Genomic DNA, 23589 nt, shown 5'->3' with positions numbered 1-23589 from the left:
GTGCGTCCTAACACGAAGTTAGGACGCACCCGTGGGGGGACTTAACCCAACCCTAACCCAGTGAGTGTACCCTCACCCCCCATAAGCCGTGGTTATGGTTGATGCTGATTCATGCTGGTGTTTGAGGGGAGCTGGACCCGTCCACCTTCACCTGTATGACACGTGTCACAGCTGTGAAAGCGACCGTGGAGGTCAGCACATCATTAGAGCTAATCATGATGGGGCGGGGTTTGTCCTCCTCATGGATCATTTTAAATATTTCACTGCTGCTCTTTGCCCAACCCCGGACACGGAATGTCACAGGGATCAGCTTATGGAAAATAAAACACGATAAGGAAAACCTGACATTATTCCCTGAGTAGGAAGTGTTACGGATTAAAGCTGCCCGACTTTCCCTGAATCCCAAAGAGCAGAAAAGAAAAGCTGCACAAACACTTGGAGCTGCCGTATTATTACTGCAGGCGTGGAGACGAGCAAACAGAGGAACGAAAGGAGGGATGGAGACGAGACAAACGGGCAGAGGAGGAGGTGGAGGAGGTGAAAGTGGAGAAAGAAGAGAAGAAAAGAGAAGCAGATGGTGGTGGAGAAGTGACGGGGTGATATACGGGTGAAAAAGAGGAAGAGGTAGTAACGGACGACAGGAGGAGCCAAGTGTGTGTGTGTGTGTGTGTGTGTCAGTGTGTGTGTGTGTGTGTCAGTGTGTGTGTGTGTGTGTCTGTGTCTGTGTGTGTGTGTCAGTGTGTGTGTGTGTGTGTGTGTGAAGTGAATCCATTTGCTGAGCTTATAAAGAGGCCACTGTGCTCCCTCCATCCTTTCCTCCTCGCTTCAACTCCTTCCTCCTTCTGTCTCCCAAACATTTCTGGTTTCCGCCTCAGCTGTGTGTGTGTGTGTGTGTGTGTGTGTGTGTGTCAGTGTGTGTGTGTGTGTGTGTGTCGTGCATGCATGCGGCCTGTCAGCCAACGTGCATTCTCAATTAGACTCATGTAACATGCTGGCGGTCCTGCCCGGGCATCTGCCTTGGCAGTGATACACACACTCCTTTAAACCCACAGCTGGCTCAGGCAGCGGCTGGGGGAGTGGCCATGAGTGTGTGTGTGTGTGTGTGCGAGACTCACTGTGGCTGTCATGTTGTTGCTCTCCTCCATGATAGCAGCAGAGTATTTGTTGGAAGGCATGGCGGTGGCGCTGGACTGGTCCCGTGTCTGTGCTGACTCCTTCTCAAACCTGCAGCACAAAAACACGAGACAGTTTCCGTCAGCATCACGGCCGTCGGGGACGTCTGCTCGGAATAACGCTCCTCTTCCTCAGGTCCTCGGGCACCTGGACTTGGGGCTTGGGACCTGAGTAGTCAGGGGTGGAGCTCAGGTGGTGGAGCAGGTCACCTATTGATCGTGAGGTCGGTGGTTTGATCCCCAGTCTGCGTTACTAAGTGTGAATGTTAGAAAAAAGTGTTTGTGTGAAACACGTGGTTTTCAGATTATCCAGTTAAACCATCTTTATCCCTCAGTTCCCGCCTCTGAAGCGAGCTTTTTAGCGCCTCCCCCGTCACACACAGGTAGTGCTGGGCTGCATCAGAGAGAGAGAGTGACACCTCCAGCAATCGAGTTAATTACTCCTCACTCTTTTTTTGAAATACAACACGCTAGCTCCGCCCTTCCTGTCTCAAGTCTTCCCTCAGGCCGAACCGGTCACCATTTACCTCGTTGTCGTCGTTCGGAGAGGATCTCAGTTTCTCCATCAGGTGGAGAAAGGTTCTGATTGGCTGAGAGAAGAACGAGAACGACGGTGCAGGCGGAGTCCCTCGGCCTCTCTGGAGAGGCAGCAGAAAGACCTGACAGGACGAGCTAATCACTGCTTTAGGTTAAAGAACGAAAATAAGAAAGGATGTTTAACATAAAGCTGTGACCTACACGCCCGTCCCACATCCTGAGCAGAGAGGATACAATCAACAATCGCTGCTGTGGCCTCGCTCAGGGATGGAATTCCTCGGATACTCCAGACTTCCTTCCTAACGCTGAAGCGCTGCTTTAATGACACAGTTGATGATGATGATGATGAGCAGCTTCACTCAGAGTTTTTTAGGAAGCGGAGCTCGAAACGCTCACGCCCGCACGTCAAGAGTGCGTTCGACTCAAACAGTGTGAAGAAGAAGGAGAAGTGCGTCGATGGGGCATTACTGCGGCTCGGCTGAGCGTGACGACAGAGGCTTCCATTTCCACGAGCACAAACACGAGAATCTGTGTGAACAATCAGGAGGAAAGAAGAGCAAATAAAGTCACAGTGAGAAAGGATCAAAGCATCGAAGGAAACCGAAGGAACGACCGAACAGCACACGGAAGCTGGAAGAGGGAGCAAAGGAAAGGTAGAAGGAAGAAATGGATGAAACAGAAAATAATAAAAGCCAAGGTAAAGACGTGTCACGATCGGACGGTCCCCGCCGCCGACCTGGGCGGGCGTTTTGTTTTGAGGGTTTTTTCTTTCCTGTTTTTTCTCCCTCTCCATTCCCGGGGTTGTTTACGGAAGTTGCTCTTCCGGAAGTCAGGCGCTGAAGGGCATCTGACCCGGAAGCTGTTTCCAGCTGTTTGCAATCATCCGACACTTTGGCGGATGATTGGCAGGCAACGGCCAGCGCTAGAATATTTCACCAAGCCTGGTAGTAACTCTGGTGTTGTGAAGTGAGAGAAGACAGCCTGACTGCTTGGCTGCTCCAGGATTTCCGACGGGGACAAAGGTTTTGGAGAATCAGGAGCGCAGGTTTGAGCTGGGAGAGTCACAGGACGTTGTAACACGCAGCACAGGAGAAACGCAGACGCAGGCTAAAAAACTGAGGAGAGCGGGATGCGCCCACACTTGGAACAGCCTCTGCATATTAGGATCTCTCCAACGCTCGACATTTTTAAAACACGTCTGAAACACATTTTTACTCTTTTAATTGTTACTGAGTTTGTGTTTCATTCTCTGTTTGTTCTAGTTTTTTACTACGTACAGGACTTTGGTCAACCTGTGTTGTTTTCAAATGTGCTTATAAATAAACTGATTGATTGTTTGTGCATTTGCATTGCCTATTGGACTAATTTATCACTGTAAATAAAAGCACTGCCTGTTCTCCAAGAGTTCGCATCTGGCTCCTCCCTTCCACGCTGATCTGTGGGAGCTGATCTGACATGCCCAAACAAACCTGATGTAAACACACAAACCTATCAGTGTGTGTGTGTGTGTGTGTGTGTGTGTGTGTTTACACCACAGATGTGTGTGTAGGTTAGGATTTCAGCAAGGTTAAAGGTCAGTCTCTACCAAACTAGCCCGTGCAGAGAAACCTGCAGACGTCGGGTACTGAACCATCGCAGAGTGATTAAGGTTATCTTCTCTTTCTGTTCCAGCTCGTCTTTGTTTTTGGACTCCAGCAGCTTTGCATGATTCACAGCTCAAAATAATCCTTCTTTATGTGACACTGGACTTTGCTGCAGCACCTTAGTATGAAAGCAAAGACTGTATATGAAAGTTGGACATTGCCACGGTGATGTCACCCAACAGATTCTGGCCTCTAAGTTATTAATTACAGTGAGCTAGCTTGGTTGGCACAGACTAGATGGGAACATCACACACGGACACAGTTACCTGCTAATCAGTGCTCAGTAACATCCACTCATCAGACCTGGAGCTCCGCCTCCTCAGACACTCTGTTAGTGCAGTGACCTCGCAGCAGCCACAATATTGGTCACATGATGTCATTAAAAATGCTCCAGAGGCTCCAACAGCACAAACACGGTCCAGAGCTCCAGTTCAGGTGAAGCTAGCACACAGCTAGCAGCTATAATCACCTGTGTCACCATCCACCTGTCAGTCAAAGAGGCCACGCCCCTGATAATTCAAACACGTGAGTTATAGAAACATCCTTCCCGCTACAGTTGTTGTGAAGGAGGAAATGATCCACAGAGAGCAAACAGCGCATCAGGCTGTAAACATGGAAAGTTTTAACATGGGAGTCTATAAGGGACTGACCCACTGCTGCCTCTGCAGGTTTTCACTACAATCCGTGGACATGGGCACAACTTTCAGTTTTATTGCACAAAAGGATGAGAGTGTGATAGTAAAGTGGAAACTGGATCCACAACACAAACAGATACATTGTCTGCACAGAATGCATGCTAAAGGCTAAGCTAGCCAGACAGCATGCTAATGCTAAGCTAACCACGAATGTAGAGTCAAAGCGGACCTCAGCCCAGCTTTAACAGTCGGGCTGTGTTTGAACCTGTCTGTGTGTCGACTTTTTGTTCATACGGGATACTACGATGCCGTCATTAGCATCTGTGTCGCCTGTTAAATGGTGATTATGTGTTTCAGGTCATTTAACTTAAAGTAATCCAACGAGTAGTGCAACAAACTCATTTCTCCTGGGAGTAATTAAGTAATCTACTGAATTACTTTGAAGAAAATGAGCCAACAACTAGGGGAAACACCTCCAACACACACAAACATTTGATCCGCAGCATGCAGTTAATCTGCATGAACTTCTTTGATACGCTGCTTAGAGACCGTGGTGACACTCAAAGCAGAGCCAATGAGGACTCACTCAGAAATAATGCAAGAGTCAAATTGATGAGCGATACCGATAATGGAATCAAAACCATTCAATTCGTATAAATTCCCATCTCTACTCAGCAGACTTGTGATCACTTCACAACAGCGAACAAAAGAGCGTTAAATGAGGTGAAGTTTAGACGTGCTCTGTGCAAGCTTCACCTCCTCTCAGCACTCCTCACGTTTCTGTGAAGACTGCTGAGAGGTTTTCCTCACATGTTGCAATAAACTGTGTGCACACTGGGGTCAAACTGAGTGTAGGAGCTACACAAACGCACATGCATCCTCTGTGCTGTGTGCACATTTGGAATCGTGCACTCTCACATGCTTTGAACCATAAAACAACCACCTGGATGACTCTGCCAGGTGCTTCCTGCACACTCGAACACATGAACTGTTTTCCATCAGGAGCAGACTGGATCCACCAGTGAATGTCACTGAAATTCAGTGGATGAAAATAAACAGGGCGGCAGCAGGCAAGGAAATTTGAAGTCCACCGGCCTGCCGCCATTGTGGATGCAGGTGTGGAAGCTCTGATCTGGTGTGGATCAGCAATCAGCGCTCAGGGGTCAAGGGTCATTTAAGTAAAATGTTTTTTAGCTTTTCTCGTTAACCGTGTGAGAGCTCAGTCATGACCTCAGAATGAATCACCCAGCCCGCTCTGTGATGACAGGTAGGATCTAGAGCTGCTCTGCTGAAAGCCGAACGTTCGTGTCAGCTGCACTGAAGGTTTCTTAGTTTCCTGTTCGAGTTTCCCGTCTCGGTGGACGGACACATCCTGTTAGTTTGGTCTGGAACGAAAGCACGAGCGACACAGACACTCTAACTCAGTTTGTGACCGCTCAAGCCTCACGCCTGATCAAATACATGCACACCTGCAGACGATTTCACTCTCCAGGCTACAAAAGATCCAAACAAGTCCCGAAAGCCTCTCTCTAAACTTCACATCCAATGATTTTATGCTAGAATCAGCTTTATCCCCAGGAGGAAGGACAGAAACCACAATGTGACTGTTGGGATAGATTTGTGGCCCCACAACGTGAGTAATTACACCCACACACACACCACACACACACACTTACATGGTTGGCAGGCAGCAGGAAGTCCCGGGTGAGGAGTTCCCCCTCCGGAGAGGTGAAAGAGTTCAGACACTAAACAGCACACTGCTCCGAGTCCCCACGCTTTCAACCTTTCACCCACAGTGAAACCCAACAGGTGCCTGAAGAAGACGAGGTCTGACGAGAGGCTGAAATGGCCGCGCTCGCTGTGAGACGCAGAAATGGTAGGAAAGAGTTAATCTGACGGGGGGAAGGCAGTGAGGGGGAGAGGGTCTTAAAGCTTCAGCCAGCCGTCAGACCTGGATTAGTTTCTGCTGCTGATGTGTCCAATTAAGCTCATCAGAAGCAGGAGAAACACTCCACCTCATACGTGCCGACAACCTTCAGCTGACGGCGAAACCTGCAGGTCGCCTGACGGAGGGCAAAGGGCAGGATGAGCAGTCCCGAGGGCCACGGTCCCTGCTCCTACTTTCATTTAAAGACTTTAGTTTCTGGCCTCAGCTTTCTGCATCTTCACCTCATGCTGTGACATAAAGACTAAACCCCAACAACAGTATATAGCACTGCTTATAGTAACAGTACTATAAGCAGTGCTCGGCGACGGTGCTCGGCATCGCAGCTGCCATCAGCCGTCACATACAGAATAACACTCTCTGTCTCCTGCTGCCTACACGACACCAGAACCACACAGGGGGAAAATCTGTCACCACAAAGACAAAAGCTATGCAAATTTAACATGACGGAAACTCCCACAGAGAAAAAGAACAAACGGCACAACCTCTCAGAGTTACTATGTTTCTACATCACATGGGAGACGACAGCGACATGACGTGAGAAATGCACATGACTGAAACCCAAATCTGCCATCGCCACAGAGGACGGCAGCTGAACCCAACAGGCTGGACAGCAACCTCAGACACACTTCAACATTTTATTTACACAGCGCCAAATCACAACAACAGTCGCCTCAAGGTGCTTTATATTGTAAGGTCGACCCTACAATAACACATACAGAGAAAACCCAACAATCATATGACCCCCTATGAGCAAGCATTTTGGCGACAGTGGGAAGGAAAAACTCCCTTTTAACAGGAAGAAACCTCCGGCAGAACCAGGCTCAGGGAGGGGCGGGGGATAAAGACATGCTGTGGAAGAGCTTATATTTGCCTAGATGGAGCTGGGATCTCTTTCATCCATACACATCCACCAGGTATCGCCCCCTGGTGGATGTTGAAGCATCGTTTATGCTGTCTGCAGGAGAACCGACCACTCCTGGTTAACACTGGAGATCAGATGGTAATGTTTCTGCACCTGCTGACCCATTCTCCATCTAAAACTACACGTAACCACAAGAGGTGCAACAATACTCGTAGCGGTATTGAACCGTTCGATACAGTGCTTTCGGTTCGGTACGCATATGTATCGAACAATACAAGATTTTAAAATTATTTTATCAACTTTTCTTCTGACGATGCTGTCTGTGCGCAGATCCGAGCGCAGATCCACTGAGCGCAGCACAAGCTAGTGAGACAGAAGTTAAGCTCGTTGCAACATGGCAACTGCCTCAACGCTACTCGAAATTGAACCTCCCCCACCCTCATTCAGATCTGGCGTTTGGAACTATCTTGGTTTTCATGTGAAGCATGACCCTGATGGTCAGCGCGTCATGGACAAAAGTAAAACAGTATGTTGGATGTGCCACGCAATGCTCAATTACATTGGTGGGAACTAGTGCGTTAGCGCAGTTAGCTCGTTAACGTGTTGATGCCGTCGAGCCTCACGCACGGGGCGATCTGCGGTAACTTGTTAACGGAGATTTGCCGCCTTATGGCGTTAATGTCATTTTAACGAGATTAACGCTGACAGCACTCGTGGGAACACAACGAATATGACTGCACATTTACGCCGACATCATCCTAGTGCAAAGACAAGTGGAAGCAGACAAAAACAACAAGCACGCATGCTACAGACTTTACCCGAGTCATTTAGACAGCCGTCAGCACATGAGTCTGCTTATGGGGACCTGATATGTTTAATATGCTGCTGAGAATATAGCCCAGAAGAAGCGTATAGTATAGCTTTTATTTTGGAAAGAGCCATTTCTCTGTAATAAACTCTCTTTTCAAAAGACGAGTGATTTCTCCATCAGATAGATTTATTTTTTTATTACTTTGTTTCAGCAACATTAAGTTTAAAAACTGTACTTTTGAGTTAAAATATATATTTATAATTTTAATAAATGACAAATTAAAAAGGCATGAACATTTTTTTGTATCGAAAAAATATCGAACCGTGACACCGAAGTATCGAACCGAACCGAACCGTGAATTTTGTGTATTGTTGCACCCCTGGTAACCATGGCTGCGTTAGCTCCCTTCCTGCTTCGCCCTCGCTGCACATCTTTAACACGTTTCAGGCCGTGTGTTTGAGCTCTGAGAAACAGAAACAGAGGGAAGTGAGAAAGAATCCGAGGAGCTGAGGAAGGATGGAGGGCAGCGTGAGGGGCCCACCGAAAGGGGACAAGAGGGGGGGCTTCACATCAAAGTTGTGTCTGGTGGCTGCAGATTAAGGAGCGCATTGCAAGAGGGGATTGTTCACTCCCAGTGTGTGTGTGTGTGTGTGTGTGTGTGTGTGTGTGTGTGTGGGAGGGGGGTCAGCTCCTCAGGGTCTCTCTCTAACTCTTTGGGGGCAGCATTCCTCATCTGTCATGTACTTTATGGCCCCTTCCAGCTCAGATGGAGCCTTTACACTTCATACATTGTGTGCTTCGGCTCCTATTGTACAGAACGAAGGTATGCGGCTCCTCCAGCAGAGCCACGAAGAACACAAACTGCCACAAGCTCCCACTTTGAACTGTAAACCAGGACTCCTCACAGAACCACGGCATCGCGACTCTTCCATCAGAACATCGAGCTACAAATAAACGGCTCAATGTTTAACATCAAAAACCCGGACACTGAAAACAGAGTGCTCTATTGTCTGAGCCTCTATTATCCACGCATGCACGTCTATCATGCACGACGCTCGACTGTGGACGAACGTCCAAAGGTTCAGAGCCTCTAACTGCTCCGTGCACGGTGCCACCAACATGCACAGCGGCTACAGAGTGAAACCCATGCTTTAACTTAGCTTAGATACACCGAACACTTAGAGAAACTTCAACAAATCAAAGATTGCTAAGACTGAGCGTCTCCAGATATCGCTTCTTATTTGATAAAAAAAAAAAGCACCAATCCAACTTTTTTCCGGCTCTGATGATCCCGGCTTTACGTATCTGCTGATACTGAGTGAGAGAAATGGAGGAAATATGGAGCCTTTACATCGTCCAATAATCATCCCTGAGGGCACATTTATATGATAAACACCTGTAAAGGTCACAGTGGACTTTTACTGTGGGCCTTTTCTGAAGGTAACTCCTCCTCTCAGGTGAAAGATAATGTCCAGAACATCATCTCTACATCACAAAGTCCTGCATCAGGTGGAGAACACCATCCAACACGGTGAGCAGACGGCGGACACTGCAGCGAGAGGGTGATAAACACACACTGACCTCATTGTTAGAGACCGCGCTCAGGGCGAACATCCACCGCTGGAGCAGCAGACACGTGACAGGAAATGAGGAGGCGAGCTTCACAGTGACGGCGCCTTTGCTCTGCTGTCAGAGGTGAATGTTTCACGCTTGAGCTGCAGGACTGTTTATCTTTCTAGCACTGAGCTTTGTGCAGCTGAGACGCATCAGCTGAGTTTAATGGCCTCCACCGCCGTGCTCTCACCTGTCACTGCACAAACCTGTGCAAACAGCAGCGGGGCTTTTTCTTCCAGCCAACATCTGGGTGGTGTAAGATGCTTGGAATTCCTCCTGAAAGCACGTTGGCTTCAAACATAACTACGTCAAAGCAAAAGTCAAAAGCTTACACTGCTGCCTGTCTGCTGACAGCCAGGATTACAGGTAATCGCAGCCTCAGGCCAGCCCCAGCCCACCTTCCACATCGGCGCTAATTACAAACGAATCGGTTGTGTAAGACTTTACTCTAATCTTTGCACCACCCAGTGATGTCAGCGGGAGAAATGAAGTCTAACCTCGTGTTTATCCTTCAGTTAACAGAAGCTTCTAATGAGAGCACTGTTTTGGAGGTGGGGTCTGATCCCAGCTGCTGCACAGACGGCCTCACGACATGAAACACTGTTGTGTGTCTTTTGCAGCTGCGGCGCTTAGTGGTCACTACATGTCACCTCCAGCAGCTGAAGCACTAAAACCTGCAGTTCCATGAGCGTCCAGCAGAGGCAGCGGTGAGTCAGTCCCCATAGACTCGCATGTTAAAACGTAACAGCAGAAATAAACATGTTTACAACCTGATACACAAACTGCTGGATTCTTTGCTGCTCTGTAACACCTGTGCACATTTTCATAATTCACCTGGATTAAAGTTTGCATGATTGGGGGCGTGGCCTCTTTGACCGACAGGTGCATTGTGCTGCAGCTGTCAGCTGTGTGCTAGGCTTCACCTCAGCTAACCGGAGTCAATAAGTTGGACCTCTGGACTGTGTTTGTGCTGTTGGAGCATTTTGATCAAAGTTTTTCCGTGTTGGTGAAATTCTGGGATTTTATTTTAATCTTGCTGATGAGCAGGAAAAATCTAAATAAATATTATTGTGCACAATTTGCAAAAAAACATCCAGCATCAAAATAAACAATTTCCAACAGTGCCGTTTGAGTTCGGAGCCTCTCAGGAACGACACAGAGAGGCACAAAGTCAAACAGGAAACACCAGGAAACCTTTGAAAGGCCCTGTAATGAAAAAACCACGTTGCCCACGAAAAATGGCATCACTTCCGGTTTTTGCAGGTAACATGCGATAGCGCGCGCTGACGTTTATTCCAACGTAGGAAGCGCTATGAGCAGCTGATCGGATCTGCAAAGCGTGTTTCTGGATTCTAATGTTTTTGTTGTTGCTAAAGCCGTTTGTGGAAGAAAACAAGCTGAATGCATGTTATGCAAGTACGACTCCTCCGGTTTCATATGCAAAAAAATGATTGCACTAGCTTATGTGGTTGTAATTCTACTGGAATTTAAAAATAGTTACACAAATGGGAGCGTGCACGCCCCGATGGGCTTCCTAAAACACTTTAATATCATTTCAGCGTCATCTTACCACGGGACTCTCCTGGAGGTCTCGGGATATTTCGTGGCCACTTCCGTGTCAGCCAATGCCGATTTCCCCACACAGAGAAACTTTTTTTTATTATAAACAATGTTATTAAAAGGAAAAGTAAATTACAATAATTAGATAATATTTTCGATTTGCTCTCTGAAAACATGGAATTCTTTGAAGTTCCACAGAAAAATCTGCGACTGGGTCGCCTGCATCTATGTGACGCTCCCGCCTGACCACCAAGCTAACCACGTCCTGTGCCTCCAAAACGCCGACGGCCTGAAATGTGACAAAATGTTCACAAACTGATGGGTGACACCATGCCAACCACGTCCATCTTTTGTATACAGTCTATGGTTTATGCTCACACTTCATTTGTTGAAAATAAAAGTCACCATGTCTCAGCTGAAATCATATCAAGTCTGTCTGCAGGTTTTATCTTGTCATCCAGCTGCAGCTGCTTGTGTCCCACTGACAGATGTGCCAGATGTGTCAGATGTGCTTATGCAAATGTTGCTTGACTGGGTTCTTGTAACCCTCACACAAGGAAGTAAAAGGTTTATTTGTTTAAGCTGAGAGAGACTGCACAGCTCTCATTTTCTGGTATTTATTAACAGATTAAATTTGCTGAGTGTTTTTGGGGGAAATATTTGAGGAATTATTAACTGCATATTATGAATGATCTGTAAACAAATGATGTCATATCCAGAATAAACCCTTTGCAGACTGAAACAGAGTGAGCCACTGTCTTATCAGTTTCCTGACCACGCTGAGTCACAGAGAACCTGCAGGTCAGAATTCCCCAGAACCTCAGTCTCAGTATGAAACTCATTTTGAACTATGAGAACACTTATTTCAAACCACAGAGATCACATTTATCAAATCTGTTTAAAATATAACAAATGAAATCACTGCAGTTCTGTTTGGAGCTGATCTAAGGTGGCCTGTTCTTCTTATTCTGCCTGTTCCATGATGGACGTTTATATTAAACACAGTTGAGCCCAGTGCATGCTGGGTAATCCCTGTGAGCCTGAAACTTAGGGCGCTCTCAACACTCAGTTTCAGACACTTTTTCACCTTTAGGATGTGGATGATGTCATTGGAACCTCCTAATATGGTAATCTCAGTACCCCACCCACCACCAAAATGTGCAAAAATGAAAAACGCTTCCTTAAAAACACAAAGACTCACATTCAGCTGCGTTTCTAAACGTGTGTGCGTCGGTTTGGGACGGGGCGGATCTACACCCCTTGTGTAGTTTTGTGTAGTTAGAGTGTAGTTAGTGTGGTTGTTGTTTTGTGTGTCAGTTCTACAGCTGCCACCAAAGGCAGACTGCAGTGTAAACGCTGTGTGCAGGTGTGAAACAGGAGGAGTGATACACCTGCTGCTGTCAGGCCTGCAGGTATCAGGCTGTGATGTGATCCTCGCTCTTACAGTGGACAGAAACTATTTTTTGGACTGGCACAAATAATATATGTGGCATCTTATATGATGCAGAACAGCTGATTGATAACTTTGTTGTTTGCAAAACTTTTGCAAAAGTTTTTAAAATGTACAAGTTTTATTTTCATTTCAAGTTATGAAAATGATTAAACATGTTTGTGTTTGTTACAGTAACAATATAACTTTTTCTTTGTGTGACAGTACAGTGTGTCAGAATGAAAAAATAACTGTAAATTCACACATGTGAGGTTGTGCTGAGAAGACTGACACCGAATAAAGTGAGGTAAACAGTTTATAAACCCAATACATCATGAAAAATTCGGTTTGACGGAGCAGATTTCTGACGCTTGGTGTAAATTTAAGCAGGAAACAGTTTGATTATTTCTAATAAAATATTAACAGTGTGAAACTTTAGAAAGACTTTGTAGCTGATCCGCCTCACGTTGTGCAGGTTGGGCCACATGCTTATTTGTTATGGTTGCTGTACGGTGCACAAAATCCAAATTTACATGTTTTGTGTAACTGTAACGTTTAATTTTGGGGGCTGAAGCCAATCAGAACATTACAGAGTGTGTTTATATGAAACATGTGTGTACTTGCTGTATTTTAACCACATAAATGACACATTACAGGAAGCAGCTTTGATTTCCACCTTTTTCTAGATCCGCCCCTGGTTTGGGACATTTTTGAGACATGTCCACCATGTTTGCTCCGTGCTGATGTGTTTTTGGAGCACGAGGGCTCCGTGTACCCCCGCCGGTGACCCCCCAACCCCCCGCAGATTTCTCCCCTCAGCCGTTTCTCTTTAATGTCTCCTCGTGCGCTCATATCAGTACTTTCACTTGTGTGCCGCACATGTGTTCATACTTGCCATGACAGCAGGACTGTCACGGGCACAGAAGGTAAACTCACCGTCACCGAGAGCAGAAAAACCCGCTGACCTTCCGTCCCCGCGCACTCCGCTGTGCACGCACTGACCGGAGCAGTCAGGCTGTTATTACACGGGTATTACGTTTATTACACGGTTATAACACGGTTATTACGCGCTTACTAAAACTGTTTTAACGGGGTTACGGTCCGCGGCAGACACGGAGAAGCTCCTCGGAGAGCCTCATATCGCGCTCTGCTCCCTCAGCTGCACATCTGCGCGCAGCTGTGCGCACATGTGGAGCTCAGAGCTGCAGCGACGCGCACTCTGCCCGGCAGACTTCATATTCTTTCTCGTTCCTAACTCTCTCGGTAAGTCCTGGAGGGACGAACACCCCGCGCCCTCGCCGGGAAAATACTTACATAACCATGCACGCGTCTGGTTCTTGCACAGCGGGAACTTTGGAGGAAGCAGTTTGGTGCCGAGTCGGAACGAGGTCTTTGCAGCCGCTGAAGTTGAGCGCAGATCGGAGAGTGAGCTCTAATCCTCAGGCAGCAGGAGGTGTTCACGATGTGGAAGCATGCTGCTGCACATCAGCTCTCGCTCTCTCTCGCTCTCTCTCTCTCTTGGGCGGGGTGCAGGCGGAGGTGGAAGCTGATTGGTCGCTCGGAGTGATCAGGTCTTTCCCAGGTGAAACGGTTAACTCACATTTTTTGTCCGCGAGGTAAAAATGAGAGCAGGAACTATTATTGAGCCACAATTATTACCGACACACGGCTCTCTCTCTCTGTGTTCTTAGTCAGCCTCGCTTTACCACGTTGTCTGTGGCACTGAGTCAATCTTCGTGGATTTTCTCTGTCATGATCTCAGCCCATCGCTCAAAGAGCAAAAAACACATCATCACGCTGTTTCCACCACAGCGCGGGCTTTACTGCCCCCTGATGGGACAGAACGAGCCAGCTGTGCCATGAATAATAGTTCCTATGTGTCAATGACAGATGATTATAAAACAACCCGACTGCTGACTCTGGGCCTGAGTGGACAGAAAGTGTCCGAGCTGTTCATTGAACGTCCACACAGATGTAACTGATCTGAAGTCAGCAGGCAGCTTAGTCCCACAGTTCAAAGATCTGAACCTGATGACCTGAGAGGGCTCGCTCAGGTTTCATTAGAAATGATCTTATTACCGTCTCATAATTATTTTTATTGGGATCATTGTCTTCCAGAAGCATCACATCCACAGGAAAACAGGTTTTTCATGATTTCCAGCAGCACAAAGTTTGCTGTTCATTTGGACCACAGGGAAGATTTCAGCCACGTAAAGTCACTCGAGTCCTTCTGGAATCAACACTTCACACCAGCAGCCTTCCTGAAGTGCATCCAGCTTCTTTACTGGGAGTTTTTTTTTTGGAATTGAAGGCCTGAAAATCGAAGCTCGTAGAAGCTGCCCGAATTTGCCAACAGGGGGCGACAGCTGCAGTTACAAAAAGACCTGAGTCCTCCTGAAGAGGATGAGAAAACGACTCGGCCTGACCTCTACGAGCACTTTGCTGATGAGTTCATGAGCTCAGCGATTTTTTTCAGGTCTCTCTGAGTGAAACATCAAGTCTATTTAATGCGTTTTGACCATGTTTGTGTCAGGAAAGAAGATCATCCGGGGCATGCTCATTGGCTCGTGACTTGTGACTGACATTTTGCACTGTATCAGCATGATGCAGATGTGAGCTGTTTTCAGAACATCTGGTATTTATAGATGCTTTGAATTCTCCAAAAATTAAACTTGTTTTCAATAACATCACAAAACCCACCTGATCACAGCTGCATCCCCTTCATTACGTCACACGTTTCAATCATTTTCTGCTTTTATGTGTTCATTTTATTCTGATTTATTTGTGTACATTTTTTTTAATTCGCTGCACAAATATAAGGAGACCTCAAGCCTATAAATAACATTTATTATTATTATTATTATAATGAATGTCTCATTATTTGCTAATGTAAATTAGCATAACAGACCATAGCCCATTGAATACATAACATGAATACATGTATAATGTTCCTGAATACGTTTTTATTTATTTAAAACAAAATAAAGATTTTGATTTGATATTAATGACTAAACATTTAAACAAATTTTGCTAAACAATGAAATTAAGCGCCTTGTTATTGCTTCAGGAGGCTATACACCTAAAATAAAATTGAATTAATGGCTCACATGCTTTATATCCACATGCATAAAAATAATCAAAATAATTAAACTCGTGGTGAGAACATTCAAAGTTTGAAAGGGCAAAGAACAAAAACTGAACTTTTCAGCTTAAAAGAACAAAAATAAATTAATAAAAAACTGTCTCCTTCAAGCTAAAGTAAAAGTTTTCGTGAGGTTTGAGCTTTCATAGTGCTTGTGCGCATGCGCTCATCAATAACCCGGAACTGCGCTCCGCAGCGGGCTGTGTTTGTTTTGGGGACAGTCAGCCGGTAGAAACGATGCAGCTTCACTTCACTAAAGACGTTTTACCGGACTCTGTCGGCACCGACTTCCAGAACCTGAACAAACTGAACGAGCAGGTAAGTCCGCGGCTTTAAAGGGGCAGCTTTACCGGAAGCTGTCCGAGCCCCGGGGCTCGTTACGTCAGTGAAAGGAGGTTAACGGTCACAGCCCACCTAACGGCCCATCTGTACCTGTACGGGATGCACACGTGTCCCCGGGTGAACAAGCTGATTGCTCAGGCTTCAAAACAGACACGAGCTGTTAGACTAAAGTGCACGTGATGCGCGCAGTCACAGCCGCTGTCACGTGACCAGACGGTGTTCAGCAGAACCCGCTTTGAACATCAGAGTCCAGACTCCCGGTTTATTACTCACCAATAACAGTGCAGCACGGTGCTGTGGGGCGGACCCTCAGCAGCTGACGGTGTGCTCAGGACAGGCGGGATTTCTGTGAGGTAAAAACACCTGTAAACGGGATTTAAAGAGGACACCGGTGTAAGCAGGGAGGTTTAACACCTCCAGGAGCTGCCGCTCAGCTGTAATCTGATTACTCAGCACATCTGGTGGTGTGTGTACAGTGATTAAAACTGGACCGATGTCACAGTCTTCACCACCTCCTACACCGAGAGCGCCGTGATGTCACTGAGACTGACAGCAGAGCTGAGAGCCCGGGTCCTCGCTGTGACATGTTGTGACATCAGAGAGCAGTTTGGTTAATAGCAGATTACAGTACAATAATCCAGAATATTAGGAACGCATCAGTCTGATGGTGATCTGCAGGCTGATGCAGATGAGTACCTGAGTCACAGGAGTCAGTCTTCACTGTGATGAAGAGAATCTTTCTTTATTCTTTAAACTCAGTGTGAGTCTTCATTACCTCCTTTCTGGTGAGCGCACCTCCTCACGCACAAAGTGGAGGAGATGCAGGGAGGAGGGTGGCATTAATCCGGGTACTTAATTGGTTCGCTGTAGCGTCTCTCTGAGCGGACGTGTCGAGATCTTCAGCCTTTGGGTTACTTCTGAGCCCGAGGCCTGAACACGTGGACTCAGCAAGGCGATTAAAGCATGTTGAGATGTTTTTCATAAGTCGTGTGGACCAATCGTTTTTAGTTTTTCAGGTTTGTTCCTCTGTCCCTGCCTGGCAGGGGTAGACAGAGTAAGATGGTGGAAACGAGTGAATCAGCACGCCGGTCTTTGAGCCGCAGCTGAAACGTAAATCTGACCAAAGTTTCAAACAATCAAACTCCTCTTTTCTTTCATGCAGCAGTTTCATCGCCTGATTGAAATTCTGTTCCAGTTCCTCCTGGAGCCAAAAGAGGTGAACACACACACACACACACACTCAAACACACACACACACAAACACACACACACACACACACACACACACACACACACACACACTCAAACACACACACACACTCAAACACACACACACACACACACACTCAAACACACACACACACACACACACACTCAAACACACACACTCAAACACACACACACACACACACACACACACACACACACACATTTTGATGTTAATGGGACTTTGGACTTAGTGATTAGCCTTGATAACTGAACCGAGGTAAAACATCAGCTGCCCTTTTGTGTGCATGTGCAAATGAATGCATGCATTTTCTCTGTGTGTGTGTGTGTGTGTGTGGGTGGGTGCAGGCAGAGAGGTTCATGCAGCAGCTCACTGAGTTCGCGGGGGAACACGGGATGAGTGCCGGGCCTCTGAGGAACCTGATGAAGAGCGTCCTCCTGGTGCCTCAGGGTGGGAGACACACTCATCATCCATCACTTTCATCACTGAGGCTAACACGGACATCGTAAATCCAGCTATCACAGATTAGGTGTTGGGAATCAGGTTGCTTCCATTTTCCTTCGTTTATCTCCTTGATCAGAACGTCAACCTAAACGCAGTTCTGTTAACCTGCAGACCAGGTAGAGTCTGTTGTTAAGAGTAAAATCAGAGAATGAGTAAGATTGAAGCACTTCACTGTAATTTTACACTGACAGACGGGAAAAGAGCAGAGACAGGCTGGTAACACACCTGTCAACACTCTGAGAGTGAGGTATCATACTGTAGGTAATAACCCCGCCCTTTACCTATTTGAAGAGTTTCAGTCAGGTTTCAGAGCTCATCACAGCACAGAAACAGCTTTAGTGAAGGTTACAAATGATCTTCTTATGGCCTCTGACAGTGGACTCATCTCTGTGCTTGTCCTGCTAGACCTCAGTGCTGCGTTCGATACTGTTGACCATAATATCCTATTAGAGCGATTAGAACATGCTGTAGGTATTACAGGTACTGCACTGCAGTGGTTTGTATCATATCTATCTAATAGACTCCAATTTGTACATGTAAATGGAGAGTCCTCTTCAGACACTAAGGTCAATTATGGTGTTCCACAGGGTTCAGTGCTAGGACCAATTCTGTTTACATTATACATGCTTCCCTTAGGCAGCATCATTAGAAGACATAGCATACATTTTCACTGCTATGCAGATGACACGCAGCTCTATCTGTCCATGAAGCCAGGTAACACACACCAATTAGTTAAACTGCAGGAATGTCTTAAAGACATAAAGACCTGGATGGCCGCTAACTTTCTGCTTCTTAATTCAGATCAAACTGAGGTTATTGTACTCGGCCCTGAAAATCTTAGAAATATGGTATCTAAGCAGATTCTTACTCTGGATGGCATTACCTTGGCCTCCAGTAATGCTGTGAGGAACCTTGGAGTCATTTTTGACCAGGACATGTCCTTCAATGCACATATTAAACAAATATGTAAGACTGCTTTCTTCCATTTGCGCAACATCTCTAAAGTTAGAAATATCCTGTTAATCATTAGTTATTCATTTCTGGCTCCTCCCCTCCACTCCAGCTGGTTGCAGCAGATGGCCCCGCCCCTCCCTGAGCCTGCTCTGCCGAAGGTTTCTTCCTGTTTAAAGGGAGTTTTTCCTTCCCGCTGTCGCCTAATCATTGGGTTTTCTCTGGATGATTGTGGGGTCTTTACCTTCGCCTTGAGGCGACTGCTGTTGTGATGAATGAAACTGAATTGAGGCGTGTTGCCTCGGTGCTGCGCTCTGTTTATCCTCTGCGCTGTTTTCCTGGCTGTGGGATGTGGGTCACGTGTTTGGAGGTTAAAAGGAGTCGAGTTTGGCTGGTTTTGATTTATAGCCGAGCGTCAGATTGTATCTGTTGATGCCACAGCGCTGAGCACGATGAGGGCATATAGAGCTGTAAATCCATTCCCTGCAGTAACGGTTTTACGAAGCACTTGTGTGAGTGACAGCAGCATCATGTGACCTGGGATGTAACTAAATAGGGGACTATTGGTGGTGTTTGATTCAGTGCGATGGAAGCAGCAGGCTCAGACAGGTGTAACCGAAGACTAAGGCTTCTTTCAACACATTTCATGTTGTGTTTCTCTGAATGAGCTCTGCCAGCATGAGAGAATTAGTGGAAAATGGATAACACTTCCCTTTGTTCCCACTTGTGTTGTGTGCAGCCCCGATGTGCTGCTGCATTCTTGATGAGCTGCCCGGCTGCGGTCCATGCGGGTAGTTTCTGATAAGTATAGCCCCTCGGTGCAGAGGTTCGTACAACAAAGTGCTCCTGACACCTGGGCCAAATATTTTGGGCGAGTTTCTGTTTGCAAAGTTGAGACAGAAGTGCAGCGATTATCACGAGCCATAAGATGTGATCTGCAACAGTGAAAGTGTTGAGAGAAATCAGAGAAAACAGCAGAGTGGTCGTTTTTTCCTTTCCCTCATCTCTAACTAATCTGGTCCTTTATACAGAGTCTGCATCAAGGTTATGACAGTGAGCTCGAACAAAGACCACAGAAATGAAAATGAACGGGAGAAAAGGATTCTCCCTCGTTAGTACCAGCTTCCTGTTCTCTCAATCACAGGAAGTGAATCATTGTCACAGATAAACACTGAAAGGGTGTTTTTGGTTTATGGATGGATGAGTAAATCTTATTTTACGTTCCATCCATTCTCTTCCTCTTATCCTTGTCAGGGTCGTGGGGGGGTGGGGCCTATCCCAGCTGTCAGCGGACAGGTCGCAGGGCTAACACACAGACAACCATTCACCTACTACCTGCAGTCTGTGGACTGTGGGAGGGAGGCGTTGTACCCGGGGAGAACCCACACAGGAAGACCCCGGCTTGATGGTGGAATTGAACTCAGGACCTTCTTGCTGTGAGGCAACAGTGCTAACCGCTGTGCTGCATTTCAGGTTTTATTCAAAGACAGCATGTTTCTGCCTGTGTTTCACTTCCTCCATTTCCCAGAATCCCAGTGAAGTGTGTTTTTCTTTGGGGTATCTGTGGTGTTGTGTACGCTGCAGTGTACGTTTGCACGCCTACTGCACAGGCCAGGTGTGTCTGCAGCAGTGCTCTCCGTACAGATGTGTTTGTGGGGATACCTGCACAGTATTTTCCCACGGCACTTAAAACCTGACACTCAACAGGTGGAGCTATAAACGGTAACAGGAAGGTGTCTGTGTCTGTTTTCTCCTCAGGAGCCCTGAAGAAAAACCTGACAGGCGAGCAGATCAAAGAAGACCTCCTGACATTAGGTACGCATCCGAGTCCTCTGGGCCTCAGAGTCATTCTCACGGTAGTCGTATTATTTACTCTCACAAACCTGCTCACTCTGATCATTTCTCAGGACTGAGCGAGGAAAAGTCGGCTCACTTCTCACTGCAGGTAAGTAAAGTAGTGCTAAAGGGTAGGTGGGCTGCTGCCTGTGCAGCGCTTTACACAGCGTGCCGCATTCACACAAGCATGTGCTGTTTCTAAGTGCTTCCTGTCTGACATTCATGCATTCATAGAGCAACATGGCATTAGTATCGTGGCATGGCTACGTGAGGCTGGTTAGCCAGCTAGCTGTGACTTAGCTCGCCATCATTGTGATGCTCAGGCTGTGGTGCGCATGCTGACTCGTGTAAAACAACAGGGAGGAGCAAGTGTGTCCGTTTGGGCTAGCTCACAGGTGTTAGCACGTGTTAGCACCAACTCAGTGTCACTGATAAAACCTGTTCTTAGGATGTTACTCAGGCAACCTTTAAAAGTCCCTTTAAACAGTGAACACATGTCTCAGGAGTCTGATGTGATCTTCCTGCAGTGGGCGGAGCACTACGCAGCGCTGACCAGGCTCGCTGTCGGGCAGACTCTGATGGTCAACCAGCTGGTTGACATGGAGTGGAAGTTTGGAGGTAAGGAGGAGCAAACCCAGTGCGCACGGCCAATTTAGCTCAAATTACAGGTTCACTCTCAGTCTGTCTGTGAGGACGTTTAAACCCCTCAGTGTCTGCAGCTGATGGAAGCTGAATAACAGAGCTAACCGTGACGAGCCTCGCTGTTTCAGGCGGGAGCTTCTACGTGACACAGCGTCCGTCCTATTTGAGCGTTTTTATCACGCTGTGTTTTGTCGTCCCACAGTGACTGTTGGCACCAGTGAAATTCAGAAATTGGGCACAGTCTTTCTGCAGGTACGACAGAGCTACACACACACACACACACACACACTCGTTCCTTTGTTACGTTTTGTTGAACACGTTGTGTTTGGTTGCAGCTGAAGCTCGTGGTCAGAAAGGGGAATTCCACTGAAAACGTCTACATGGGTGAGTGATGATGTCACTTGTACCTGAGGTTTTGCACACCTTGAATGTCTTTCTTTCCAACTGCTCGAGCCTGTAACAGGAAGCTGGATTTTACTCTGACGGTTGTTCCTGCAGCTCGTTTTGTTGTTCAGGACCCAAAACTAAGATTCGTAAAGGAAAAATCATTTCCTCCACCTGACGCCCTCAGAGGCAGCTGACCTACAGATTCAGTTTTATTTACACAGCGCCAAATCACAACAACAGTCGCCTCAGGGCCCTTTATACTGTAAGGTAGACCCTACAATAATACATACAGAGAAAAACCCAACAATCATATGACCCCCTATGAGCAAGCACTTTGGCGACAGTGGGAAGGAAAAACTCCCTTTTAACGGGAAGAAACCTCCGACAGAACCAGGCTCAGGGAGGGGCGGGGCCATCTGCTGTGATTGGTTGGGGTGAGAGAAGGAAAACAGGATAAAGACATGCTGTGGAAGAGAGACAGTCACTACCCGATCCGTACCGGAAACCCGATCCGTACCCCGCATGCGCGAAAGGTGTCTACTTCCGGTCGAAGCGTTTTACGATAGTTACGGGTCAGAGTATCTGTTGAGATGTTAAGAATAATAAGTATCGCTTAAAATGTTTGCAATAATGAAGCATTTTAATATAATGTAGACAAAAACGAAAAATAAAAAGATCGTTACGGATCAGGACTCCCCGATCCGTACCGCGCATGTGCAGGGGTTTTCTTCTTCTTCTGTTCGTTTAATGGCAGTTTACTCCCCAGTGTGCGAGGATACTGCCACCTGCTGACCGAGCGAATGAACCCTGTTGTAAATGAATTAGCGTCATTACAAACGTGTGTTAAATTTGATTTAGTGATTTAGTGATCGAGTGTGTTTATGCTTGTCTGTGTGGAGAGGATTGACTGGAATAGTGATGATGATGTCCGCTATCACTGTCAATTGTCAGTAAACACTTCATCTGGCTGATTAATCTTCACGTGACATATTACTAACTCTGTAATTAGGCGGCATTCTTCTTATTTTACGGCGCTGTTGTTCAATCGGGGAACGCTCTGTGTTGAGGAGAAAAGCATGAATTTGTTTGTATACGGATTATCCATTGGTTAAATGTCCCGGTAGTCGAAAAGGAGGCAGAGCTGTTGAGAAATGCTAGGAGCTAACTGGGCGCTAACCGTATCATTCAAATATATTGAATGTCGCAATGTTGGCAAAGAGAGGAAGTGACGTAAGATTTGCGCATGCGGGGTACCGATCGGGTTTCCGGTACGGATCGGGTAGCGACAGAGACAGAGGTTAATAACAAGTGTGATTCAGTGCAGAGAGGTCTATTAACACATAGTGAGTGAAGAAGAAACACCCAGTGCATCATGGGAATCCCCCAGCACCCTACACCTATTGCAGCATAACTAAGGGAGGATAATCAGGGTCACCTGGTCTTAAAGTAGAGAGAGTGAAACGCTGCAGGGGTCGTGGTGCAGACACAACCACCGCCTTTAATTCAGGTGTGCTTTTGGATTTTGATAGAGGTGATTTTGATTGGCTCTTATGTGTAGCTGGGCGGAAATGACCTCACAAACAGCGGCTGCAGAGTTATGTTGAAGAGCGTATTTGTGGTTTGGAGCTCTCCCAGTTTTTCACTTTTTCCTCCACAGATGCAAAAAGCTTTCATTTCTGTCTCTGACAGGAAGTCGTCCTGTTTTTTCTTCCCTGCAGAACTGACGCTGCCTCAGTTTTACAACTTCCTGCACGAGATGGAGCGAGCCAAAGCCAGCATGGAGTGCTTCAGCTGAGCGTGCGTGTGTGTCAGTGTGTGTTGTCTGTACTGGTTGAATTTGTGTGCGTGTGACATTTTTACCTGAAATGAGTCAATAAACTGAGGAGTAACTTGTCATTATCTGCTGTTTTCTTCCTCTGTGGGAAACGTCTCAGTCACGATCAAACTTGGGTGAGATTAGCGGGAACATTTTGACACTTCCATCAGAAACCTGACCTCACCAGACCGGTTTGATCGAGTTCAGGCCTGCTGTCTCTTATTGATGTAATAAAAATATTACTAAAACAAACACGAATTAGCTGTAATAACAGGTTAAATGCAGGCGAAATGAGCAGCAGTCAGAGACGAGCTTGCAGTAAAGGCCACACAGGGATGCGTGTGAGCCTGGAGGCACATTTCAGAGCGCTCAGTGGCTCATCGGTGCAAGCGCCTTCACCGTTTCAGCCCTCGGCTCCGAAACCTCTTCAGACGTCTGGGCTAATTATCTGCTTTATTTTTCAGGAACATCCTCAGAAAATTCCTCAGCAGTCTGTCTGCTGGAAGACAGGAAGTCTGCCTTTATCCTGA

General features: G+C 46.7%; 2 protein-coding genes across 2 annotated transcripts in view; one reads left to right on the top strand and one right to left on the bottom strand.

Moving 5' to 3' along the window:
* dnmt3bb.1 (DNA (cytosine-5-)-methyltransferase 3 beta, duplicate b.1) overlaps positions 1-13910 on the bottom strand; it is a 46229-nt gene extending 32319 nt beyond the window's left edge. Inside the window, 2 exon segments of the mRNA XM_025901790.1 lie at positions 1116-1224; positions 13526-13910. Of these exon segments, the coding sequence (XP_025757575.1) occupies positions 1116-1224; positions 13526-13533 (117 nt within the window). The 5' untranslated portion in view covers positions 13534-13910.
* Positions 13911-15503: 1593 nt separating this feature from the next.
* Positions 15504-23142, top strand: commd7 (COMM domain containing 7). Its single transcript, XM_019350255.2, has 9 exons — positions 15504-15671; positions 16858-16911; positions 17271-17373; positions 20137-20193; positions 20286-20323; positions 20742-20832; positions 21059-21108; positions 21192-21240; positions 22962-23142. Exons 1-9 carry the CDS (start codon positions 15591-15593, stop codon positions 23036-23038), a joined length of 600 nt encoding a protein of 199 aa, XP_019205800.1. The 5' UTR covers positions 15504-15590; the 3' UTR covers positions 23039-23142.
* The last annotated feature ends 447 nt before the right edge of the window (positions 23143-23589 follow it).

This window comes from Oreochromis niloticus, linkage group LG20 (genome assembly GCF_001858045.2).
Source record: "Oreochromis niloticus isolate F11D_XX linkage group LG20, O_niloticus_UMD_NMBU, whole genome shotgun sequence".
NCBI classification, from domain to species: Eukaryota; Metazoa; Chordata; class Actinopteri; order Cichliformes; family Cichlidae; genus Oreochromis; species Oreochromis niloticus.
The sequence above is the reverse complement of the archived record's forward strand: the minus strand, read 5'-3'. Positions and strand labels throughout refer to the sequence as shown.

Coding starts and splice junctions, on each gene's coding strand:
- commd7 (XM_019350255.2), top strand. CDS start 15,591: ATGCAGCTTCACTTCACTAAAGACGTTTTACCGGACTCTGTCGGCACC. Junction 20,324..20,741: donor CGGCTCACTTCTCACTGCAG/GTAAGTAAAGTA, acceptor ATCTTCCTGCAG/TGGGCGGAGCACTACGCAGC. Junction 21,241..22,961: donor CACTGAAAACGTCTACATGG/GTGAGTGATGAT, acceptor TCTTCCCTGCAG/AACTGACGCTGCCTCAGTTT.